The sequence below is a fragment of the Lissotriton vulgaris genome, unplaced genomic scaffold (genome assembly GCF_964263255.1).
Source record: "Lissotriton vulgaris unplaced genomic scaffold, aLisVul1.2 SCAFFOLD_2118, whole genome shotgun sequence".
Lineage (NCBI taxonomy): Eukaryota > Metazoa > Chordata > Amphibia > Caudata > Salamandridae > Lissotriton > Lissotriton vulgaris.
The window spans coordinates 2,093-27,160 of NW_028250716.1; the positions used below are offsets into that span (position 1 = coordinate 2,093).

The window sequence follows — 25,068 nt, forward strand, 5'->3', positions numbered from 1 at the left end:
ATCGCTCTGATACCTTTGGGTCGAGTTTGTGCAATTAAAAAACTGCAAAAATTCATAAAATGTCCTTTAAGAGCCGCCCCCTGCTGGAGCTGTCAGTACAGATGAAACGGTGGCCTGGGTGGATCACTCTGTCTAAGCATGTGCGGAACCGCAATTTTCTCTGAGCATGCGTGGAATGCAGTGTCTCATCTCCGAGCATGCGTACTTATAATATCCCGTGTCCGCGCATGCGCACTCGTCTCGTCTCCATCTTGCTCTGCTGTCGGTGCTGTTCCTCCTCCTTCCTCAGAGCCGCTCTCGGGTCTCAGTTCACGCTGAAAAAATGAGGAAGAAAGGAACGGAGGAATGAGGGGCAGGAAACCAGAACAAGTGAGTGAGAGTGGGAGCAGAGACTCTCAGTGCTGGAGGGAGGAGGGTCTCCCTGTAAATAGTAGAGTCCTTTCTGCGGTCTCCGGGCCACAAGGCCGAGCCTGAGCTGGGGCTGATCCTGGAAAGGCCAAGAGCTGAATTCAGCTTCTATTCGCTCTGTTTGTTAAAGAGCAGGTTGGGATATTTTTGAAGGAATTTAATTTTGTATTCATCGTTTTACGAATTTGTTTAAAAGGGAAAATACTGATTTTACAAATGTTCGTTTTTTTTATTGGCTTTGAGATGATAACACTGGTCATAACACTGGTCAGGTGGCAATTCTGCACACAATATTGCATACAGTAACATGATTTACTCGGGATTATGAAAATGGTTCCAGTGTAGTTTGTTTACTGTGATACATTAACCCCAACTCAGTAAACAAAGGAGACTTTATTTCACTGATTAGGTCACCTCATGAGAGAAACCTCTCTATTCAATTGGCAGCCAGGCCAAGGTGGCCTTTGCTAAGATATCACTCTAGACGGGGGCAGAGAAAAAATTGGCACCCTTGCTGATGGTATTAATTGAGGCAGCTGGGGGTCCCTTTTTTGTTCTCTGGTCAGTACCTGGATGAAAAGGGACTGGCCCCTGAACACAAATATCCCTGCACTTCCCCTTCTCACCTAAATCACGATAGCTTAGATGCCTCATGCAGTTGATAGTTTTGTTGAGCAGGATTCAGAGGGTGAAGGCAGGGCAAGAAATGGGGCTAAAAGGGTATTAAAAACATCATCTGTCATATGATAATGAAGGACTAAAACCACTTTAAACCTGCAAATCATACAGAAAAGAATGGGCAGTGACCAGAACAAGGCTGAAGCAAGGTGAGAATGCTGCTGTTGTTGGCATACCCTTAATGCAATTCTTATTCCATGCACACACACTAATTACAAGTGAAGTTTCACCAAAACAGTAGGTGTGAACAAAGAGAGAAATAAAGTTCTGTTTTCTTTTCTTTTAATCCAATCAACGAAAAGTGTGTTTCTTTGATTGGGGAAGAATCCTTGACTTCTTCAGGGCTGCATGGCTCTTGAAGTCCGAAGTTAAATCCTCTCTGCCAATTATACTTTCGAATAGGCTGGTCAATAAATCCCAACTAGACTGTTGCTTTAATTGCACCGGAAATGTTTTAGTCCGACCTTATTGTAGGACTGATGAAACTAACGAGTACAGTGGCTTCCCGCGATGAATCCGGCGTCCAGACTCTGTGTTTCTCAAGCGTACTCACTCGAGGGATTCCTACATATAAGGTTTTAATAAGTGATCGGAGCATTTGGACAAGCCACCATACTCAGTTCCTTTTCATCAGCATGGAAAATAAAGTGGGCAATAGGTAGAAAATGCTTCTATTATGACTTAAGTTAGTTTAATATCATTTGCCACAGCTGATTAAATAGGTAAACGTTCCTTTAAGGAGTAACTTTCTTTCGAGTATGGAGTTGCCATTTAGGCGCTGGATGCTGTTCCCTCACTAGACTCCTTGATTTGGAGTTTCCAGGGTAGGTGCAGTGGTAGAAGTGGGCGGGAACGGAAGGGCACGGCGTGCCCCTACTTAAAAAAATTATTTCAGTCTGTTCCCCTACTTCTTTCTTTCAAAAAAGCATCACGGGACGCCAAGAATAGTCCAACTTGAAACAATGCATTTTTTTCAGCTTGTGTGGTGCCAGGAACGGCTCGTACTTCTCTGTTAAACTCCAGAGGCTGCAGCAACCCCTCCCTGAGCTCTCACAGACCGAGTGCAGGCCCATTGTCATTCCGATTGAGGCTGATTATCCCCTTTCGAATGACAATGCGCCCGTCCTCTGCCTTTAGCATATGCCAGTGAGATCCTAGTTAGTGATTACGGAGGAGCTTTCCCAAGCAAAGTACTGTGGGAAACTTGCCACTTTGTGTAATTTGTCAATGTTATACACAGAGTGAAGTGGGCAGGAGCAGTGATGGGACAGAAGAGGCGACAGGAAAGGAAAGGTGATGGGGCAGGAGAAGTAACGGGCAGGAGAAGTAACAGGCAGGAGAAGTAACAGGCAGGAGAAGTAACAGGCAGGAGAAGTGACAGGGCAGGAGAAGTGACAGGAGAGGCGACAGGGCAGGAGAAGCGACGGGGCAGGTGAGGTGACTGTGCAAGAGAAGTAACGGGCAGGAGAAGTGACAGGGCAGGAGAAGTGACAGGGCAGGAGAAGTGACAGGGCAGGAGAAGTGACAGGGCAGGAGAAGCGACCGGGCAGGAGAAGCGACCGGGCAGGAGAAGCGACAGGACAGGAGAAGCGACAGGACAGGAGAAGCGACCGGGCAGGAGAAGCGACCGGGCAGGAGAAGCGACAGGGCAGGAGAAGCGACAGGGCAGGAGAGGTGATGGAGCAGGAGAGGTGACTGGGCAGGAGAAGTGACAGGGTAGGAGAAGTGACAGGGTAGGAGAAGTGACGGGGTAGGAGAAGTGACGGGGTAGGAGAAGTGACGGGGTAGGAGAAGTGATGGGGTAGGAGAAGTGACGGGGTAGGAGAAGTGACAGGGTAGGAGAAGTGACGGGGTAGGAGAAGTGACAGGGCTTGAGAGGTGACGGGTCAGGAGAGGCGACAGGCAAGGAGAGGTGACGGGGCAGGAGAAGTGATGGGACAGAAGAGGCGGCTGGAAAGGAAAGATGATGGGGCAGGAGAGGTGACTGGGCAGGAGAAGTGACAGGGCAGGAGAAGTGACAGGGTAGGAGAAGTGACGGGGTAGGAGAAGTGACAGGGCTTGAGAGGTGACGGGTCAGGAGAGGCGACAGGCAAGGAGAGGTGACGGGGCAGGAGAAGTGATGGGACAGAAGAGGCGGCTGGAAAGGAAAGATGATGGGGCAGGAGAGGTGACTGGGCAGGAGAGGTGACTGGGCAGGAGAAGTGACAGGGCAGGAGAAGCGACAGGGCAGCAAAAGCGACATGGCAGGAGAAGCAACAGGGCAGGAGAGGCGACAGGGCAGGAGAGGCGACAGGGCAGGAGAGGCGATGGAGCAGGAGAGGTGTCAGGGTGGGATAAGTGATGGGGTAGGAGAATTGACAGGGCTTGAGAGGTGACAGGTCAGGAGCAGTGACGGGACAGGAGAGGCGACAGGCAAGGAGAGGTGACAGGGCAGGAGAAGTGATGGGACAGAAGAGGCGGCTGGAAAGGAAAGATGATGGGGCAGGAGAGGTGACTGGGCAGGAGAAGTAATGGGCAGGAGAAGTAATGGGCAGGGGAAGTGACAGGGCAGGAGAAGTGACAGGGCAGGAGAGGCGACAGGAAAGGAGAGGTGACGGGCAGGAGCAGTGAATGGGTAGGAGCGGTGACGGGGCTGCAAAAGTGACGGGGCTGCAAAATTGACGGGCCAGGAAAATTGACGGGCCAGGAGAAGTGCCGGGTCAGGAGAAGTGATGGGACAGAAGAGGCGGCTGGAAAGGAAAGATGATGGGGCAGGAGAGGTGACTGGGCAGGAGAAGTGCCGGGTCAGGAGAAGTGACGGGTCAGGAGAAGTGACGGGTCAGGAGAAGTGATGGGTCAGGAGCAGCGATGGTACAGGAGAGGCGTCAGGAAAGGAGAGGTAACTTTCTTTCGAGTATGGAGTTGCCATTTAGGCGCTGGATGCTGTTCCCTCACTAGACTCCTTGATTTGGAGTTTCCAGGGTAGGTGCAGTGGTAGAAGTGGGCGGGAACGGAAGGGCACGGCGTGCCCCTACTTTTAAAAATTATTTCAGTCTGTTCCCCTACTTCTTTCTTTCAAAAAAGCATCACGGGACGCCAAGAATAGTCCAACTTAAAACAATGCATTTTTTTCAGCTTGTGTGGTGCCAGGAACGGCTCGTACTTCTCTGTTAAACTCCAGAGGCTGCAGCAACCCCTCCCTGAGCTCTCACAGACCGAGTGCAGGCCCATTGTCATTCCGATTGAGGCTGATTATCCCCTTTCGAATGACAATGCGCCCGTCCTCTGCCTTTAGCATATGCCAGTGAGATCCTAGTTAGTGATTACGGAGGAGCTTTCCCAAGCAAAGTACTGTGGGAAACTTGCCACTTTGTGTAATTTGTCAATGTTATACACAGAGTGAAGTGGGCAGGAGCAGTGATGGGACAGAAGAGGCGACAGGAAAGGAAAGGTGATGGGGCAGGAGAAGTAACGGGCAGGAGAAGTAAAAGGCAGGAGAAGTAACAGGCAGGAGAAGTGACAGGGCAGGAGAAGTGACAGGGCAGGAGAAGTGACAGGGCAGGAGAGGCGACAGGGCAGGAGAAGCGACGGGGCAGGTGAGGTGACTGTGCAAGAGAAGTAACGGGCAGGAGAAGTGACAGGGCAGGAGAAGTGACAGGGCAGGAGAAGTGACAGGGCAGGAGAAATGACAGGGCAGGAGAAGCGACCGGGCAGGAGAAGCGACCGGGCAGGAGAAGCGACCGGGCAGGAGAAGCGACCGGGCAGGAGAAGCGACCGGGCAGGAGAAGCGACAGGACAGGAGAAGCGACCGGGCAGGAGAAGCGACAGGGCAGGAGAGGTGATGGAGCAGGAGAGGTGACTGGGCAGGAGAAGGGACAGGGTAGGAGAATTGACGGGGTAGGAGAAGTGACGGGGTAGGAGAAGTGACGGGGTAGGAGAAGTGACAGGGTAGGAGAAGTGACAGGGTAGGAGAAGTGACGGGGTAGGAGAAGTGACAGGGCTTGAGAGGTGACGGGTCAGGAGAGGCGACAGGCAAGGAGAGGTGACGGGGCAGGAGAAGTGATGGGACAGAAGAGGCAGCTGGAAAGGAAAGATGATGGGGCAGGAGAGGTGACTGGGCAGGAGAAGTGACAGGGCAGCAGAAGCGACAGGGCAGCAAAAGCGACAGGGCAGGAGAAGCAACAGGGCAGGAGAGGCGACAGGGCAGGAGAGGCGACAGGGCAGGAGAGGCGATGGAGCAGGAGAGGTGACAGGGTGGGATAAGTGATGGGGTAGGAGAATTGACAGGGCTTGAGAGGTGACAGGTCAGGAGCAGTGACGGGACAGGAGAGGCGACAGGCAAGGAGAGGTGACAGGGCAGGAGAAGTGATGGGACAGAAGAGGCGGCTGGAAAGGAAAGATGATGGGGCAGGAGAGGTGACTGGGCAGGAGAAGTAATGGGCAGGAGAAGTAATGGGCAGGGGAAGTGACAGGGCAGGAGAAGTGACAGGGCAGGAGAAGTGACAGGGCAGGAGAGGCGACAGGAAAGGAGAGGTGACGGGCAGGAGCAGTGAATGGGTAGGAGCGGTGACGGGGCTGCAAAAGTGACGGGGCTGCAAAATTGACGGGCCAGGAAAATTGACGGGTCAGGAGAAGTGCCGGGTCAGGAGAAGTGACGGGTCAGGAGAAGTGACGGGTCAGGAGCAGCGATGGTACAGGAGAGGCGTCAGGAAAGGAGAGGTGACTGGGCAGGAGAAGTGATGGGACAGAAGAGGCGGCTGGAAAGGAAAGATGATGGGACAGGAGAGGTGACTGGGCAGGAGAGGTGACTGGGCAGGAGAGGTGACTGGGCAGGAGAGGTGACTGGGCAGGAGAGGTGACTGGGCAGGAGAGGTGACGGCAGGAGAGGTGACTGGGCAGGAGAAGTGACAGGGCAGGAGAAGTGACAGGGCAGGAGAAGTGACAGGGCAGGGGAAGTGACAGGGCAGGAGAAGTGACAGGGCAGGAGAGGCGACAGGAAAGGAGAGGTGACGGGCAGGAGCAGTGAATGGGTAGGAGCGGTGACGGGGCTGCAAAAGTGACGGGGCTGCAAAAGTGACGGGCCAGGAGAAATGACGGGCCAGGAGAAATGACGGGTCAGGAGAAGTGACGGGTCAGGAGAAGTGGCGGGTCAGGAGAAGTGACAGGGCTTGAGAGGTGACGGGTCAGGAGCAGCGATGGTCAGGAGAGGCGTCAGGAAAGGAGAGGTGACTGGGCAGGAGAAGTGATGGGACAGAAGAGGCGGCTGGAAAGGAAAGATGAAGGGACAGGAGAGGTGACTGGACAGGAGAGGTGACTGGGCAGGAGAGGTGACTGGGCAGGAGAGGTGACTGGGCAGGAGAGGAGACTGGGCAGGAGAGGAGACTGGGCAGGAGAGGAGACTGGGCAGGAGAGGTGACTGGGCAGGAGAGGTGACTGGGCAGGAGAGGTGACTGGGCAGGAGAGGTGACTGGGCAGGAGAGGTGACTGGGCAGGAGAGGTGACGGGGCAGGAGAAGTGACAGGGCAGGAGAGGCAACAGGAAAGGAGAGGTGACGGGGCAGGAGCAGTGAACGGGTAGGGACGGTGACAGGGCTGCAAAAGTGACGGGGCAGGAAAAGTGACGGGCCATGAGAAGTGACGGGCCATGAGAAGTGACGGGGCAGGAGAAGTGACGGGGCAGGAGAAGTGACAGGGCAGGAGAAGTGACAGGGCAGGAGAGGCGACAGGAAAGGAGAGGTTATGGAGCAGGAGAGGTGACTGGGCAGGAGAAGTAAAGGACAGGAGAAGTAAGGGACAGGAGAAGTAAGGGGCAGGAGAAGTAAGGGACAGGAGAAGTAAGGGGCAGGAGAAGTAAGGGGCAGGAGAAGTAAGGGGCAGGAGAAGTAAGGGGCAGGAGAAGTGACAGGGTAGGAGAAGTGACAGGGTAGGAGAAGTGACAGGGTAGGAGAAGTGACGGAGTAGGAGAAGTGACGGAGTAGGAGAAGTGACGGAGTAGGAGAAGTGACGGAGTAGGAGAAGTGACGGAGTAGGAGAAGTGACGGAGTAGGAGAAGTGACGGGGTAGGAGAAGTGACGGGGTAGGAGAAGTGACAGGGCTTGAGAGGTGACGGGTTTGGAGCAGTGACGGAACAGGAGAGGCGACATGAAAGGAGAGGTGACGGGGCAGGGAGAAGTGACGGAGCAGGGAGAAGTGACGGGGCAGGAGAAGTGACGAGGCAGGAGAAGTGACGGGGCAGAAGCAGTGATTAGGCATGAGCAGGAGCTGTGAATGGGCGGGAGCAGTGAACGGTCAGGAGCAGTGAACGGTCAGGAGCAGTGAGCGGTCAGGAGCAGTGAATGGTCAGGAACAGTGACGAGGCAGGAGCAGTGACGAGGCAGGAGCAGTGACGGGGCAGGAGCAGTGACGGGGCAGGAGCAGTGACGGGGCAGGAGCAGTGACGGGGCAGGAGCAGTGACGGGGCAGGAGCAGTGAACGGGCAGTAGCAGTGACGGGGCAGGGGAAATGACAGGGAAGGAGCGGTGATGGGGTAGGAGAAGTGCTCTCCATGACACTGGAATCAAACAATCCTGGCTGATGAGGGCTGAAAGCCTGAAACCTGTCCTAGGATGCTTGTTTCCAGTCCAGGGAGGACCTGGCCTGGCAGTTTGGCCTGGACTGTTCCCATTGGGCGTAAGATCAAGACTGATTTGCATATGGCTGGGTCCAACTGGAATGGCATGGTGAGCAAAGAAACAATGGATTTAGGCCCATATCTCTTAACTGGGGTGAATGTGTGACATTGTTCTGATTTCTGTCCGTCAGTTGTTCTTTTTGCTTTTGTCACCCCGAGTGGGACGGGTATGCCCAGAAGTGGGTCCCGTGCTCTCCATGCCCCTGGAATCAAGCTATCCTGGCTGATGAGGGCTGAAAGCCCGAAACCAGTCCTAAGATGCTTGTTTCCAGTCCAGGGAGTACCTGGCCTGGCAGTTTGGGCTGACTGTTACCAATGGGCGCAGGATCAACACTGATTTGCATATGTTGTACGCTTTACATAAACCTGCATTCCCTACAAGTGTTTGCTTTTTCCTAAATTCTTTTTTCCCCCCACTTCGACCACTGGGTAGGGGTGACAATCTCCAGTAGCCATCATGTTTCAGCACTACAGTAAAGTGCACGAAAGTTGGATGGTACTGGTGACTGTCATAAACGTCAGGCAGAAAAGCCAAGGTTCAAAAAGCTCCTTGATGAAACACAGCTGAAGATCATTGGCTCAAGGAACCGGCAAAGCAAGACTGAGTACCACAAGATTAGAGCCAGCACCTATAGTTGCATTGTGAACCAGGATCTGCACCATGACCCGTTCTTTAACTCATTACCTATAGAACTAGTTACGTGGCAGGGCTGTCCCCTCTCTTCACCCTCGCCGTTGAACTCGTGGCATAGTGGATAGAAGCGGTGCACAGTTAATAGAGTTGTGCTGGTCTGATTTGCCAGAAGATACAATAACCCTCTATGCGGACATCATACCGTTCCTACAACCAGAGGGCTCGCAATGGAGACTGTGACAGATGTTGCAGGTTTACAAAGATGTGGAGGGTGCCAATGCACAGCACCCTCTCAGATAGCGGAGGATCAGTTTAAATACATGAGTACAGAGGTCACCCTGGGCCAGCAAAGGCCTGGGACCTTAATAATAGCGCTGTGGTGCAACATTGTTGAGGGAATATGGACATTTGGTCCTCCTTACCCATCACTATGGTGGGACGGATGGCTTTATACTCATTTTCGGTCCATCCTCCAGAATTATCCCTACATCTTACAGATAGTCTTTATGACAGATGACAACGTGGGAAGATTAAATAACTAATTTTCCGTCGTCTATCGAACCCCAACCCCCCACACCCACCCACCCCAACCGTTCTTACCTGCACGGGCTGCTGCTGCATGGAACATTAGACTCACTATAGAGCTGCCCTTCCCATTCTCTCCCTCAAATAGCTAATTTTCATTTGCTGTGCTAGCGTGAGGCGCTGAAAAACAATAAATGGCTGGGCAAAGCACAGATTTGACTTTTTTGTGTTATGGGACTCAATTGCCTCAGGTCACAAGACTGGTAAGCTTTAAATCATGGGATCTTATTGGGATATCCCACTAGTGGGGTGTGATAAAATGACCATATAAAATCTGTTGAGCAACTCACACCGATGTACAACCTTCACCGATTCCAGTTTTTCAGATACCTCCAGCTCCGCCACGCACTCTGCACATAATGAGGCTCTTAAGATTGTCCCAAAGTTTAACCATCTGGAGGCCAAATCAGTGCTAAAACCCCTTGGACTCGAGGACATTTCTAAACTGCATAGGTCCCCACTCCTTAACTCAACATGTAGGCAAGACAAGTGCAGTTTTAGAGCAAAACCTAGATGAGCTGGATGACCAGGATTGTCAGGAGGCAAAGATGGCAACACGGTTCCAGGCCACCCCCTCAAATCGCAGAGTAATACAGTGCAATTAGCTGCAAAGGATGTCCTACAGCCCTATCGGGTGTGGAGTCTGGGCAGCAGTAATAGCCTGGCTTGTCCCTAATACAAGATCCTGCTACATTTTACCATGTGATCTGAGACTGTCCATTTATACCTTTGCCAGAATCGCACACAAGCCTAGTTACCTTGAACCTAAAGTTGCAGTTCTGGGCACCAGGGAGGCTGGTCCTTTTCTATCGCGCAAATATTGCATGCAAGGCTGGAATTCTTGATAGCCAAGCATGAGATTGCGAGCCGCTGATCGCAGGCAGAAGCTCCCTCTGCGTGTTGCCTGTACACCCACAGATCAGGCAGTTTATAGTACAACTCTGCAAAAAGAAATATAAGAAGATCTGGGGTGCATGGACTGCTCGTCATGGTTTAACATAATTTTCCCTGTGGTTCTCCAGTACACTTTTTTTAATATATCAATTTGATTCATGAGAGATGTAATTCGCAGACCAGCCCCTTTGCCTCGGTTTCAGTTGACTTACATTTTTTTGTAATGTGTTGCTTTTTAACCAATAAAAAGTGATATAAAAACTTTAAACAAGAGTTACGCTGTAGGTAATTATACATATGATAGAGTGATCTAGCCACAGATTCCTTACCTTTGAACTTCCAGGTGTCAGGCTGGATCCGGAAGATGTTTGATAGCAGTACCACTGCGCCCCGAAAGGTGGAGTCTGTCGACTCCACGTGATGCCATAGGTGTCGGGGTTGTCGTCGTGACGTCTGCGTCGTCTATATTGGCACCACCCGGTGCGCTGACGTCTGTTATTTTCTCTCTCTGCGCCTGCCAGTGCAGATCCATCGAAGAGAGCTACCCCCAGTCACTTATTGACAGACCTTTTAGACTTTTTGTCTTCTCTTTGGTGTGCTAGGTATGTCGAGTAAGAAAGCCTTGGGGTTTAGGCCGTGCAGTGCCTGTCACCGCGCCATGTCAGTCACAGACCCCCATTTAGTGTGTGGTGCCTGGATCTCGACCACAACACAAAGTTGTGCTCCAGTTGATGGGCCATGGCGCCAAAGGCTTTGAGGGAGCGGTCTCTAAAGCTGATTGCGGCCTGGCGTTGACGCTAAGGAAGTCACCTCCTTGATCTCGTTCCCAGTCTTGGTCAAGGGGAAGGTCCGAGCACTGCTCCAGGGGTTTGAAGTCTTTTTCTTCAAAGTCCTCACAGTCCGGTAAGAAGCACCACAAAACGCGCAAGCAGTCAAAGTGTGCTTTGACGTCACCCTGGCCATTGCAGAAGACTGAGGAGCCACAACGTTAACCGCTCCTCTCCACATTTCGCTCCCTGCCCAGTGCCGGGAGCGACCCTCGCCAAACTAAAGGAATTTTATGACGCCATGTGTGCCATATTTGGGTGGCCTGATCCTGCTGGCACGCCTTCGCCCCCCACAGGTTCCGCTGAAGGAGGCCCTATGGGTTCTGTGCCTTCGGGTCCGGCCACAGCCCCTCTTGGATCTTCCCTATAAGTTGGACACACCGTTCAACCTGCCCCATTCTGAAGTGTTAGGCATGGAGGATGAAGATTGAGAAGGGCAGTAGGATCCCCTTGAAATCCCGCAACCCAGTTAGAACCTGGACTGGTATGAGGACCTGGGTGATGCCAGCGGCCTGGACACCTCTCCAGGTTCTAGCATGCTGTCTCCATCTAACCTGGCTATGGATGAGGGAGCTTCATTTGCAATGGTGGTGCATACCTGTGTGGAGGTCTTGGAAATGCAGCTTCCAACAGTGGCAGTCAAGACTAATGTCCTGACAGAGGTCCTGCAGCCTGGTGTCTCTTCCTCGGAACTCTTACTGCCTTTCCAAGAGGCCTTGACAGATGTTCTACTGGGCACCAGGTCCAAGCCCTGCACAGGGGCTCCTGTGAATAGAACTTTTTCCCACCCCCACCGCCCTTCACCGGTCGACCCAGCTTTCCTCTCTACCCACCCCACCCCACAGAGCTTGGTGGTACAAGCCTTCACTACTCACAATGCGTTCCCTTCTTCATTCCGGCAGGGAATCCAAAAGGCTGGACAGCTTTGGTAAGAAAAATCTTTTCTTCCAACAGCCTAGCATTACCTCTTGGGTGTTTACTCCCATTCTCTATGGGATACGGTTTCGCAAGTGCTTCCCAGAGGCTCGGAGGAGGACTGAGTTCTGGTCACCCAAGCCATTACAGATGGGAGAGATACGGCTAAGTTTGCCATACGATGTGGCTTAGATGCAACAGAAATGCTAGGCAGAGCGATTTCCTTGATGTTGGCCGCGAGGCACCACGCCTGGCTGAGGACATCTGGCTTTTCAGGGGATGTCCAAGCGAACCTTATGGACCTGCCCTTTGATAGCTCCTGAATCCTTTGGAGACAAGGCGGATGCAGCGCTTAAGCATTTTAAGAACTTGTGGGGTACGGCCAAGTCCTTAGGCCTCTCCACATCATCCTGGGCTGTTTCTGCTCTTCGCCACTCTCGTGGCTACGGAAGGGGCTACAACAATGCCAACCCTATTCCAGCCAGAGGACCCCGCAAGTCCAGCAACCGCTGCGGGGCCTCGGATGCAGTTCACCCCGACCCTGTGGGCTGGGTAGCCAGAAGGCAGATCAAGCGACAGCCCCCTCCCCCACCGCAAAACCTTCCTAGTCCGATCCTTCTTTATCTTGGATGTCCAATTTCGTGGCAGGATACGCCATCACCTCTACCACTGGCGAGATATCCCCTCGGACGGGTGGGTGCTGCAAATAGTCCGAAGGGACTACTCCCTCCCATTTGAGACTACTCCTCTCTCCATGCCTTCGACTTACGATTGGCTGACGGAGGATCACCTTGCCTTACTTTGCCAGGAATTCAAGACTCTTGGCCAAGAGAGTCATAGAGAGGGTCCCCGGACCAGAGATAGGCTGTGGTTGCTACTACCCCAATGTTCTGGTTCCTAAGAAGCATGGAGGCATTTGTCCTATCCTAGACCTCAGAGCCCTCAACTACTTTCTCAAAAAAGAAGAACTTTCAGTTTGCCGTGCTCCCCTTCGGCTTCACCAGTGCCCCTCGGGTGTTCACCAAGGTGATGACGGTGGTCGCAGCCCATCTGCAGAGATCAGGGGTTCCAGTCTTCCCCTATCTTGACGATTGATTGTTGAAGGCGGGATTGTCCAAAGCAGTCGTCTTCCACTCCCAGACTGCGGCAAATCTCCTGCATTCTCGTGGGCTCACTATCAAGGTGCTGAAGTCACAACTGACTCCGTCTCAGACGCACCTTTTCATCTGAACAGTTCTGGACATAGTGCAGATTTGGGCGTATCCTCCTGAATGGCGAGTCCAGGATATTCAGGCTATGATACCGAAGTTTCCGCCTCTATGCTGGATTTCGGTGAGACTGACTCTGAGGCTGTTGGGCCTCATGGCCTCCTGCATCTTGCTAGTGGACCATGCCAGATGGCACATGTGGGCTTTGCAGTGGGACTTGAAGTTCCAATGGGTGCAGCATTGAGGAAATCTCACCGACCTAGTTCAGATATCGGAACGCACCACGAACGACCTGCAGTGTTGGCTGACAAACCACAATTGGGTCACAGGCAGACCCCTCCCCCATCCCCACTCAGATCTCACTGTAGTGATGGATGCGTCCCTCCTGGTTTTGGGCAGCCATCTGGGAGAGGTTGAGATCAGGGGACTCTGTTCTACGGCGAAAGCCAAGCTCCAGATCAATCTGTTGGAGCTTTGTGTGATCCGGTTGGCATTGAATGCCTTTTTACCATCCCGCAAGGGAAGGCTAGTTCAAGTGTTCACGGACAACACTACTGCTATGTGGTACTGCAACAAACAGGGCAAAATGGGGTTGTGGACCCTTTGTCAGGAGGCGCTGCATCTCTGACTTGGCTAAACAACAGGGCATTCCCTTGGTGGTTCAACATCTGGCCGGTTCTCTGAACTACAGTGAAGATGAACTAAGCCCCCAGTGCCTTGCGGATCACGAGTGGTGTCTTCATCCGGAGGTGGTGCAAGGTCTCTTTCTAAAGTGGGAAGAGCCTTGATTAGATCTGTTCGCCTTGGAAGAGAATGCATAGGTGGAGCACAGGACTCCTATACGCCTTTCCTCCCATACCACTCCTACCCAGAGTGCTCAAGAAGATCAGGAGAAACAGGGCCCAAGTCATCCTTATGGCTCCAGATTGGGCATTGAGAGTCTGGTATCCTAAGCTTCTACAGATGAGCATCGCTCTTTCGGTCAGGCTGCCTCTTTGGGAGGATCTTCTGTCCCAGAAGCAATGGAGGGTCCTCGACTCGAACCTGTCCACTCCGCCTCCTTGCTTGGAGAATTAGCAGAGACAGTTGACAGCTTTTTACCTTTCTGCCGAAGTCTGTGAGGTTATTCTGACAGCTAGGCATCCCTCTACGAAATTGGTACACACCTGCAGATGGCAAATGTTTTGTAAATGTTATGTTACGTGTTTTTATATAGCGCTCAGCTGCCCCAGCCAAGGGGCGTCCTGGCGCTGTCACTGACAAAGAGAGCAACTGCACCTACAAAACACAGCGGGCCTCAACATAGCAGTCAAATAGGAGCTTACTTTAAGGGAAAAAGGTAGGTCTTAGTGGCCTTTCTGGCGGTCAGAAGATCCTCTAAGCCACGGATCTGGGACGGCACAGCGTTCCATAGTTTAGCAGCCAGATAGCGGAACGAGTGGCCGCCCATCAGGGAGCGTTTCACCCGAGGAACTGCTTCCAGGGGCCCGCCTTCCGAGCGCAGTGATTGCTGGGGAACATACAGGGTCAGTAACGTACAGAGCGTAGGTGGAGTGGCGAGTTTTAGAATCTTGAAAGAGAGACAGAGAGTCTTAAATTGGATCCGCTTTGCCACAGGAAGCCAATGGAGTTTGCTTATAGTATCGGCAATCTGATGCGAACGAAAGTTCTTGCTGCCGCATTTTGTATCCGCTGCATTCTCCTAATCTCTGCCTGGTTAGCCCCTAACAACAAGGAGCACGCATAGTCCAGGCGAGAGAGGATCGTCGATTGCACTATAGGCTGGCGGGTAGGAGGATCAAAAAATTTCAAAATAGGCCTGAGACCCCGTAGGAGCCCAAAGCAAGTAGCTGCCATTTTCTTAGTATGAGTGCGGAGGCTGAGGGAGGAGTCTATCCAAACCCCAAGGTTTTTAACTCCTGTTTTGGGGTCAGGGATACTGTACAGAACTACTGTACAGAACGGTCTATTGACGATTGTCAGGGATACTCTACAGAAATACTGTACAGAACGGTCTATTGACCCTCTGTCTGCTTCCCTGTCAGATGTCCTTCAATTTATTTTCTCGTTGGCACAGCAGGGTTCTGCTCTGGGCACTCTGAAGGGCTACCCGTCAGCCGTATCTGCTTTTTTTTGGCTGCCCGATCAGCCATCTTTTTTCAATTCTCCTCTTGCTCAGAGATTTTTGAATGGGCTTAACCATATGTTCACCCCTTTGCCTTTTATTATCCCCCAATGGGACCTTATTTTGGTCCTTACGTTTTTTGATGTGTGCACCATATGAACATCTGCTCAACTGCCCCCTCCCGCTGCTCGCTATTAAAACAGCCTTTTTAGTGGCAATTACTTCAGCCAAGAGGGTGAGCGAACTACCAGCACTATCATCTCAACCTCCTTACCTGACCGTGTTTCCAGACAAAGGAGTGCTCTGAGCAAGAGCATCTTTTCTGCCAAAGGTGGTAACACCTTTCCATTCGGCCCAATCTGTTTCTCTGTCCACTTTCTATGCACCTTCGCATCCTTCCAAGGAAGAAGAGCGTCTCCACCGTTTGGACCCAAAAAGAGCGTTATTGTTCTACCTTGATTGTACAAAAGAGTTCCGGGTGGACGACCAAATCTTCATAGGGTATGTGAGAGCAAAGAAGGGGCGAGCAGTTCAGAAGAGGACTATTTCACGCAGGGTCATCCTTTGCATATAAAATATGCTATGCCTTGTCGAAGGGACAACCTCCTGAAGGCCTTAGAGCCCATTCTACCAGGGCGAAAGCAGCCACCACGGCTCTCCAGTGTGGTGTTCCTGCCAAGCGGCCGTGTGGGCTTCTCTGCGCACGTTTGCCAGACACTACTTCCTGGATTCTCAAGTCCGCAGGAAGACCTTTTTTGGCCGCTCTGTTTTGCAGGACTTCTTGCTTGGAAATCTTTCCGCAGTCCCCCCTCCTGGGTTGGTATTGCTTGGGAATTTGTTCAAAGGTAAGATTTCTGCAGCTACATGTCTATATCAGATGGGCAATTTACTTACCTTCAGTAACACCTTTTCTGGTAGAGACATGATCTAGCTGCAGATTCCTTACCGACCCACCCAGTCTCCCCGCACTGCCAATTGATTTAGTGTTAGGGCTGTTTATCCTCCAGTACCCTAGTTATCTCTTCTGCGCTTCTATCGTGAAAAGTACTGATGTCAGCTTGCTGGGGTGTGCCTATATAAACGACATGGACGTCACGACAACTACGAACCCGACTCCTACAACGTAACATGAGTCGACCGAAGCCACCTTTCGGCACGCAGGAATACTACTTCTGGATCCAGCTTGGCGCCAGGAATTTCAAAGGTAAGGAATCTGTGGCTAGATCATGTCTATACCAGATAAGGCATTACAGAAGGGAAGTAGTTTGTCCAACAAGGGGAAGAGACTCGTAAGAGAATATGAAGGTTAAGAATTTTGGCTAGATTCTGTTTAAGCATTTTAGGAAAAGCGTATATACCAATTGCAGTCCGTGTCTAACTGGAAATTACTTTAGTCAGGAGCTTTTTAAAAAGAGAGACATCCAATTTTTTCCAGTTCCCGGTAGGTTTAGTACAGGAACAGTACTATTATTTGCGAAGGATGAAATATGACTTCAAATGTAACAATAAAATGATCTGACTAGAGAGCTGGAAGGATCTTTAAAATGTGCACAGGATAGTCTGTACTGAATAGGCGATCAAGAAAATGACCTTAATGTGAGGGTTGTTGCGATTGAAGTTTAAGTCTGTCTATATTTAGAGTGGTGTAGAACATTTCAGACACACGTGATGGGTTTTCAAACCACAAATTGAAGTCCTGAAGTGCAATAATGAGGTCTTTATTGATGACTAATTTGCAGAGGAAGACTTGTAAATCATGGAGCTTGGAAATAGCAACATTTAGTTGGCTGTATAGTCCATGGATCTTCGAAATGCCAAAGTTTAGTTGGCGGTATGGCAGATTTCGCTGCACAGATTTATGATTCCACTGTAATGAATGTGCCAGGCCTTCCTGAAGTAGAGAGTCTGGGTATGAGGAGGGCAGGATTTGAATGTCAAAATGATGGGTAATGGCAACCACGCCTTCCATGTGATCTATCGGTTATTATGATATTACAATCATCAGGTATGTGGAAATTGTGTTGGTGTTCAATTTTGTGTTGGTGTTCAATTTTGTGAAAATATGATGCTGGGCAGATGGTGGGGAAAGTAAATGGGACCCATGGACAACGCTTGCCAATGAATGTAGTTGCTCACAGGTAAGTAAGAAAAGCCAACTTACCTTATAGGAAAGAAGCAGCTTTTCATGCGGTGATTAGGGGCATACAAGCACAGACAGGCCTGCCTATGGCACACCTGAGGCACTCCCTTGCAGCTTATGGCCTTATATGTGTTGAGGGACTTGTGCACATGCTCAGTAAATGGTTCAGCTCCCTTTAACAACGTATCTGGGATATTATTGGAATTTAAGGGAAGTGAGTCACTACTAGTTGCATCATGAGCAGCATGTCATTTTAGAGTGTAAAGTGGAACACCTTTAAAAACACTAATCATATTTTACCAACCCCAAGGAAGGAATACAATTTTGGATCCCACAGAGGGTTGCAGTATGTGATTAAAAGCTTATGTAAATGTAAATGTGGGTGTACTTGTAAACCGCACTGTGACTCCATCGGAGTGTCCTGGCGCTGAAGACCGCTGGGGAACCCGTCCTGGTTTTTAATGTGAGATGGTCCCTTTCTGGGTATCTCCAAGGTGAAACCAGGCATCCCTGGCGTCTGTGGGGGGCTGTTGTAGAGAAGAAGCAAGCTTAATGCCTCATGCCCAGAGTTGCCGAGTGTGTTCCCTGGTTAGAGAATTATCGAGTCCGTTTGACCCTGGTCCACGACCCTGCCGCGTCGGGAATTGAACCCTGGTCCCGGGCCGTTCTCTGTTTACGGGTCTGCCGCCTCTAACCAGTGAGCCACACCAGTCCACTGTAGAGGCAACTACTAAGGATATGCTTTTTGCTTTTAATTTGTACATTGTTGCTGGATTTATTTATGTTAGACTTGAATTTGTGCTAATCTGTTTACAGCTTTGTTTGTATCAAATACTTTATTTCAGTTGAAACCATAAAAGCATAGTTACAGCATTCATATAACCATTAATAAATACAATTTTAATTCAGTTTATGTGCTACTGAGTCATAAGATCTTCAGGTTAGGAGTAATTGCCGTTGACACAGTGATTACATCACAGATATCTTGGTTTCTGTTTAATTCAGTTCTGTGCGCATCTGATCACAGGCATCTTGTGACCCGATTTAGAGTTTGGTAAAGAAAGCTATTTAGTCACAAAAGTGACAGAGTACGCTTTTACCCAACCCAACGGTCTTCCCACCCTAATAGAGTCAGGAAATTTGACAACTTTCTGTGAATAAATCCCCCATTGGCTCTGTTCAGGCAGCACAACAGAGAAGGGGCCGTCTGATGAAGGGCATAGCACCACCCATTTTACGTAGGGTAAACAATGCGTTGTGATGGGTTTTTGTCTCGCTGTTACCTGGCAGTATAACCTGGTGATGAAAGGACAAAAAAACACATAATGACTCACACACCGAGAGGAAAAAAACTCCCTGCGTTTGGCGGTGAATAGTTTTTTGTTTTCAATTACATATCCCCACTTTTTAAAAACTAAAAACTTTAGTTAATTTTGGTGAATGAATGCTAGAACCAACAGCAGCTGTCCACCAAACGTTTAGTATGTTGACTGTAACTGTGTGGCCGGCAGTTATCTCTAAGTTTGACGGATGGTAGTACGACTGCCAAACACTAGATCAGGCCCTTAGTTTCCGTGTTAATTAAAGCTCTGATCAATAGATTAGAAGGTATCTTTGGTTTTGCCATATCCACGCTCAGCAATTTAGATCACATTTATCATTGTTTGAGTTTTATACTGTGCTTGGAAACATTCATCAAGGAGTTGTTGTGTTCGTACTCTCTAACCTGAACTCTTTGTTTCTCTTCAGCCCTCCAATTGCAAATCCCAGAAAAGTCACTGTTGCCAAACTGTGGAATTCTCTTCCTTTATGTCTCTGATCGATGCCTGTTAACATTGTTTGTACAAAACGTCTAAAAACGTGGCAATCTCTTCCGTAAAACCGTAACCTCTGGCTTCAGCTTTCTCTTCTTTAGCATTAGAAAACTGTAGTTTGTATTGCTGTGCTCCTCAAATAACTGGAATAAAGGTCTTAGAAGCTTTCTTATTCATCCCCATACATTTTTTTGATATCACCATTTAATGATAATGTCTATATGTCAATGTATGCCGTAATTATTGTATTAGACATCCAAGTTTTTGTTTTAATCCATTTTGTCAGCAGTCATGGTTTCCAATTTTACCTATGTTTCTTATTATGTGTTTGTTAATTGGATTACAGATATCTTGGTGTCCATTATAATTTGTGTTGTGACCATTGTTAGTGGCTGACTATCAATGTGCTTTGGATCTCTTTACAAATGTGCTAATCTTTTGGTTTATAAATGAATAAAATACTGAGGTCACCAGATTGTTTATACTAGTTCTATGCTAATGTGTTGTGACTATAACTAACAGAAGCATTCCTGGCTTTTCTTACTTCATATCCATATTTAAAAAAACAATGCTGATATTTGTATTTTTTGGCTCATAAAATGCTAATGCCTATATCCTGTTTTTTGTCCCTCAAGTGAAGAAAACCCAGAAAAATAGTTCTGGTCAGAGGAATATTGTGGACACCAGGAACTGCAATTCAACTTTTGAGACAGTAGTCTACCGAAATTTACGAAACAGTTTTTGGGGACTTTCTTCCACTAAAGAATCTCTATGTTATTGTTTGCCATATGCGCTCCTTGCGCAAACAACCTTTTTCTGTGCAAAATTGGTAGCAGACACCAATGGATGCCTCATGAAAGGGACATAGTATGCCACAACAAAGGAGTAAGGGTTATCTCATGAGTATGACTACAAATTAACATTCCAAAGAACTCTAATCCATCAATGGACCCACAAGGGAGAAATGCCACACCAATGTATGGCATGCAGTACATCTTTCTAGGAAAACAACTTTGTGTTAGTGAACTGCACCTTACTTGAAAGTACTAACCTGGACTGACACAGGAGAAGCTACACACATTTACCCAGAGTCTCTAGGATTTTGTATTACAAGGAATTTATTATTTAAACACAATGTGTGCATTACGGAGAAGGCTCACAGATGCTCTAAATGTGACCTAGGTTTCTATATAAATACCCATTAGGAAAACATCAGAGATCTCAGCATCCTAAAACAAAATAAATCTGCAATGTTTACCTAACCGTCTATTAGAAAAAGCAATTTGATGGCAGGCAAACAAAATCCTACAGAATAAAAAACATCTTACTGTTTCAAATATAAAGATTTTTTCACAAATGTCTCTCTCATTGGACAAAAGTCAGGCAACACTGAACCAAGACCATATTAACTGCAGTGAGCGTTATCAGACGTTCATTACAAAGGCACAGCTGAAGATAGATCAACAAACTCATACTGGTGAGAATCCATGTGAATGTTCTGAATGCAATACAGCTTTCAATCAAAAGGGTGAACTAGCACTACATCACAGAATTCATACTATGGAGAAACCATATAAATGTTATGAACGTGACAAGACTTTCAAGGAAAAGAGTGATTTATCATCACATGAGAGAATTCACACTGAACAAAAACCATATAGATGTTCAGAATGTAATAAGACTTTCAGTCAAAATGCAAATCTGATAAAACATCAGAGAACACACACTGGAGCAAAACCGTATAAATGTTCTGAATGTGATAAGACTTTCAGCCATACTAATTCTCTGCATATGCATCATAGAATCCACACAGGGGAGAATCCATATAAATGTACTGAATGTGACAAGGCTTTCAAGCAGAAGATTAGTCTTTCAGTTCATCAGAGAATCCACACAGGGGAGAAACCATATAAGTGTTCTGAATGTCAGAAGGCTTTCAGTACGAAGGCACAGCTGATAATACATCAAAGAGTTCACACTGGGACAAAACCTTACAAATGTTCTGAATGTGAAAAGGCTTTCACTACAAAAGGGAATTTAAGGCTGCATCACATGTCTCACACTGGTGAGACTCCTTACAAATGTTCTGAGTGTGACAAGGGTTTCAGAACCAAACTTCAACTAATGCGACATCAGAATGATCACACAGGAGAAAAACCATATAAATGCACTGAATGTGACAAGACTTTCAAGCAAAAAGGTGATTTATCTTCACATGAGAGAATTCACACTGGGGAAAAACTATATACATGTTCTGAATGTAATAGTGTTTTTCGTAAAAAAACACATCTGATACGACATCAGAGAACACACACTGGCGAGAAACCACATAAATGTTGTGAGTGTGTCAAGTGTTTCATCACGAAGAGCCAGCTAATAATACATCAAAGACTTCACACCGGTGAGAAACCATATAAATGTTCTGAATGTCAAAAACGTTTTAGCAGAAAAGATGACCTATCCAGACACCAGAGAATTCACACCGGTGAGAAACCCTATAAATGTTCTCAATGTGAGAAGGCTTGCAGTTCAAGGTCACAGCTGATAAGACATCAGAGAGTTCACACTGGGACAAAACCTTATGGATGTTCTGAATGTGAGAGGGCTTTTATTACTAAAGCATTGTTAAAGATACATTGCATGTCTCACAGCGGTGAGACTCCATACAAATGTTCTGAGTGTGATAAGGGTTTCAAAACCAGATTTCTTCTAAAGCGCCATCTGAGCGATCACACTGGAGAGAAACCATATAAGTGTACTGACTGTGACAAGGCTTTCATTTTGAAAAATGAACTATTAGTACACCAGAGAAATCACACCGGAGAGAAACCCTACAGATGTTTTATATGTGACAAGTCATATGTTATAAAGCAAAGGCTGACAATACATCAGAGAACTCACACTGGAGAGAAACCTTATAAATGTTCTGAATGTGATAAGGCTTTCAGTCGAAATGATCATCTATGCGCACATCAGAGAATCCACACGGGGGATACACCATATAATTGTACTGAATGTGGCAAGGCTTTCAGCAGAAAGTGTAGCCTTTCACTTCATCAGAAAATCCACACTGGGGAGAAACCATATAAATGTTCTGAATGTGACAAGGCTTTCATTAGAAAGGACACCCTGATGATACATCAGAGGATTCACAGTGGAGAGAAACCATACAAATGTTCTATATGTTATAAAGCTTTCAATCAAAAATGTAATCTGCTGTGTCATCTGAGAAGCCACACACCTTCACTACATGTGTAGATCCAGTGACAATTGAGATAATTTACAACAGAGAAACCATGTACATTTACTTAACGTGACAACGCTTTCAAGGAAAAGCATTATTTATCACCCCACCTGAGAAGAGATAAATGAAAGAAATAATATTAATATACTAAGGGCCTGATTACGAGTTGAGTCATTATTTAATGCCCCTGATAAATACTGATACCATGTGGTTCATTAATTATTAGGTGCCCTAAGGTACACCTATTACAAGTTTGTTGGGAATAGCAGGCATGTTTTGGTCTTTAGCGCACCAAAATCCACAAGATATGGTAAAAACCGTATGTTATCCCCTGTTAACTTTCAGCAGGTTTGACCTGCTGAAATATAACAAAGGTTGAGCTATTTAACACAGCCAATAAATATTAGATGCGTTGAATACCTTCAAACTCATAATTCCAACCTATGAGTAAACAGAGGTTAGTACACGGGTCAGAAAATTACAACCAGCTCATACTTAAGCTCTAAGTGCAAATGTCTTTACCTACATAGGGTCATCATGACAGTCACCATTAACGGAAATAGTGTAAATACTTTGAATTTGGCAAAATATTAATTACAGAGATATCACTTATAATACACAAGAGAAAGTGCACGCATGTTCTGAACGTTGTAAGAAATTCAAGTAAAAGTGTCCTCTCTCATTGCTTCAGGAAGTCCAGAATAGGGAAAGAGGAACTCCTGTAAATATTTAGCATTCCAGTTGAAAAATAACTGACAGCGGCTTGGACATTAAGGAGTCTTTCATGTCTACAGTAAACCATCCTTCGTCCACAGAGGTAATGACAACAGCAGTGACCCAAATGTTCAGAATTCTGTACAGCTTGGGGAGATGAGAGTAAGTGCTGATTTCATAATTTCATGTGGCCGTACAATGTACATTTCAAAACTGTTATAGAACACATCCAGTACACAAAGAGAAATCAGGAATACATGCATACTAACTGAATAACCATTTAAGCAACAGATCAAGCAGAAAAAAACTAGACAATTGGGCAGAATTTAACATAAAGTAAAAAATACCAGGTACTACAGAAATATCATACTGATCAAAGTAGAGGCATAAACAGTTATATGTGGTTATGAAAGGTCAAAATAAAACCCAGAAACAATATATTACTCGTAATATACACTTCACAGTATGGCAGAAACACTGGGACCACGAGCTACAGAAAATTATGAAATTAAAATTATTTCTAAACTGCTGTTTAACCACCACATTCTGTAGTCAAGCGAAGTCAAATATATAACAAATGCATCTCTGTACCGTACGAATGCTTGAAACAGCTTTTCACTTCAAGGTGCTACATATATTTTTGTTAACATGAATCAATTTTTGAGACATTATTGGATTAACATGAAACCTTTAATTGGATCTGAAAATCAGTCAATGCACTGATGAAGTGACTCCCTTCGTTATAGTCCTTCATTTGCTAGGCCACTTCTGGATCTGAGGCACACAACGAGGAAAGATATCTGGGACAAAGAAATCTGAAACAAAGGGATAGATCTGTTCCTGGAAATTAAGTTAAAATGAGTAATTCCCTCCAGTCACCCTTCCTGAGTATGCTTGTTGTTATTTATTGTATCACTGCATTTTGACAATTGTTTCTCTCAAAAACTGCCATTTATAGAATTACAAAAAGACAATCTCTCTTCTGAATATTTGTGAGTCATCGCCTTTAGATGTGGTTAGTGTGATAAAATTGAACATCCCCTCTCAAGGAGCATGGTGAGATGGCACTAATACTTCAAACAGCCTCGGATGCACTACAACATGAGTAGTCACAAACTTTCTCTCGGGGCCAAATTTACAGTGTTGTTTGTGGCCGAGGTCCTCACCGGTGGGGGCGGGGTCAGAGGGGGTGGGCCTAAAGCAAAAAAATGGTGACCATGAGGTTGAACGCAGGTCCCTGCAGCAGACGCCTTCATCCACTCAGCCACTAGACCCGGCATACACACATCTCTCCCCCCTCTCTCTCTCCCTCTCTTTCTCTCTCTCTCTCTCTCCCCCTCGCTCTCCATCCATCCCTCTCCATCCCTCCCTCTCTCTCTCTCTCTCCTGCTCTCTTCCTCCCTCCCTACGTCTGTCTCCCTACGTCTGTCTCCTGTCTGTCTCCCTCTCTGTCTCCCTCTGTCACCCTCCCCTCCTTGTTGCCCTCCCTCTGTTGCCCTACCTTTGTCACCCTTCCTCTGCCGCCCTCCCTTTGTTGCCCTCCTCTCTGTCTCCCTCTCTCTGTCTCAATCCCTCTGTCTCCCTCCCTCTGTCTCTCTCCCTCTGTCTCTCTCCCTCTGTCTCCCTCCCTCTGTCCCTCTCCCTCTGTCTCCCTCTCCCCCTCTGTCACCCACCTCCCTCTGTCGCCCACCTCCCTCTGTCGCCCTCCTCCCTCTGTCTCCCTCTCCCTGTCTCCCTCCGTCTCCCTCCCTCTGTTTCCCTCCCTCTGTCTCCCTTCCTGTCTCCCTCTCCCTTTCTCTGTCTCCCACTCTCTCTTTCTCCCATACTCTGTCTTCCTCCCTCTGTCTCCTCCCTCTCCGTTTCCCTTCCTCTCTTCCCCTTCCTCTCTTCCCCTCTGTAACCCTTTGTCTCCCTCCCTCCGTGTCTCTCCCTGTCTACCTCCCTCTGTCTCCCACTCTCTGTCTCCCACTCTCTCTGTCTCCCACCCTCTCTGTCTCCCTTCCTCTGTCTCCCTCCTACCTCTGCCCCCTCTTTCTGTCTCTGTTTCCCTTCCTCGCTCTCCCTCTGTCACCCTTTGTCTCCCTCCCTCTGTCTCCCTCTCTCGGCCCCCCTCTGTCTCCCTCTCCCTCTGTCTCTCTCTCCTTCTTTCTGTCATCTCACCCCGTGTGTGTGCGTCTGTCAGCCCTCTGCCCGGCTGAGACAGCTTCTTGGCGCACACACACAGCCGCACCCGA

General features: G+C 48.2%; 1 protein-coding gene across 1 annotated transcript; it reads left to right on the forward strand.

Annotated features, from left to right (window-relative positions):
- Positions 1–237: 237 nt before the first annotated feature.
- On the forward strand, positions 238–23,817 carry LOC147663152 (uncharacterized). Its single transcript, XM_086950631.1, has 2 exons — positions 238–369; positions 19,512–23,817. Exon 2 carries the CDS (start codon positions 20,233–20,235, stop codon positions 22,132–22,134), a length of 1,902 nt encoding a protein of 633 aa, XP_086806757.1. The 5' UTR covers positions 238–369; positions 19,512–20,232; the 3' UTR covers positions 22,135–23,817.
- Positions 23,818–25,068: the final 1,251 nt, after the last annotated feature.

What these genes read in the sequence shown, in the direction of transcription:
- LOC147663152 (XM_086950631.1), top strand. Translation starts at nt 20,233, where the DNA reads ATGTCTCTCTCATTGGACAAAAGTCAGGCAACACTGAACCAAGACCAT.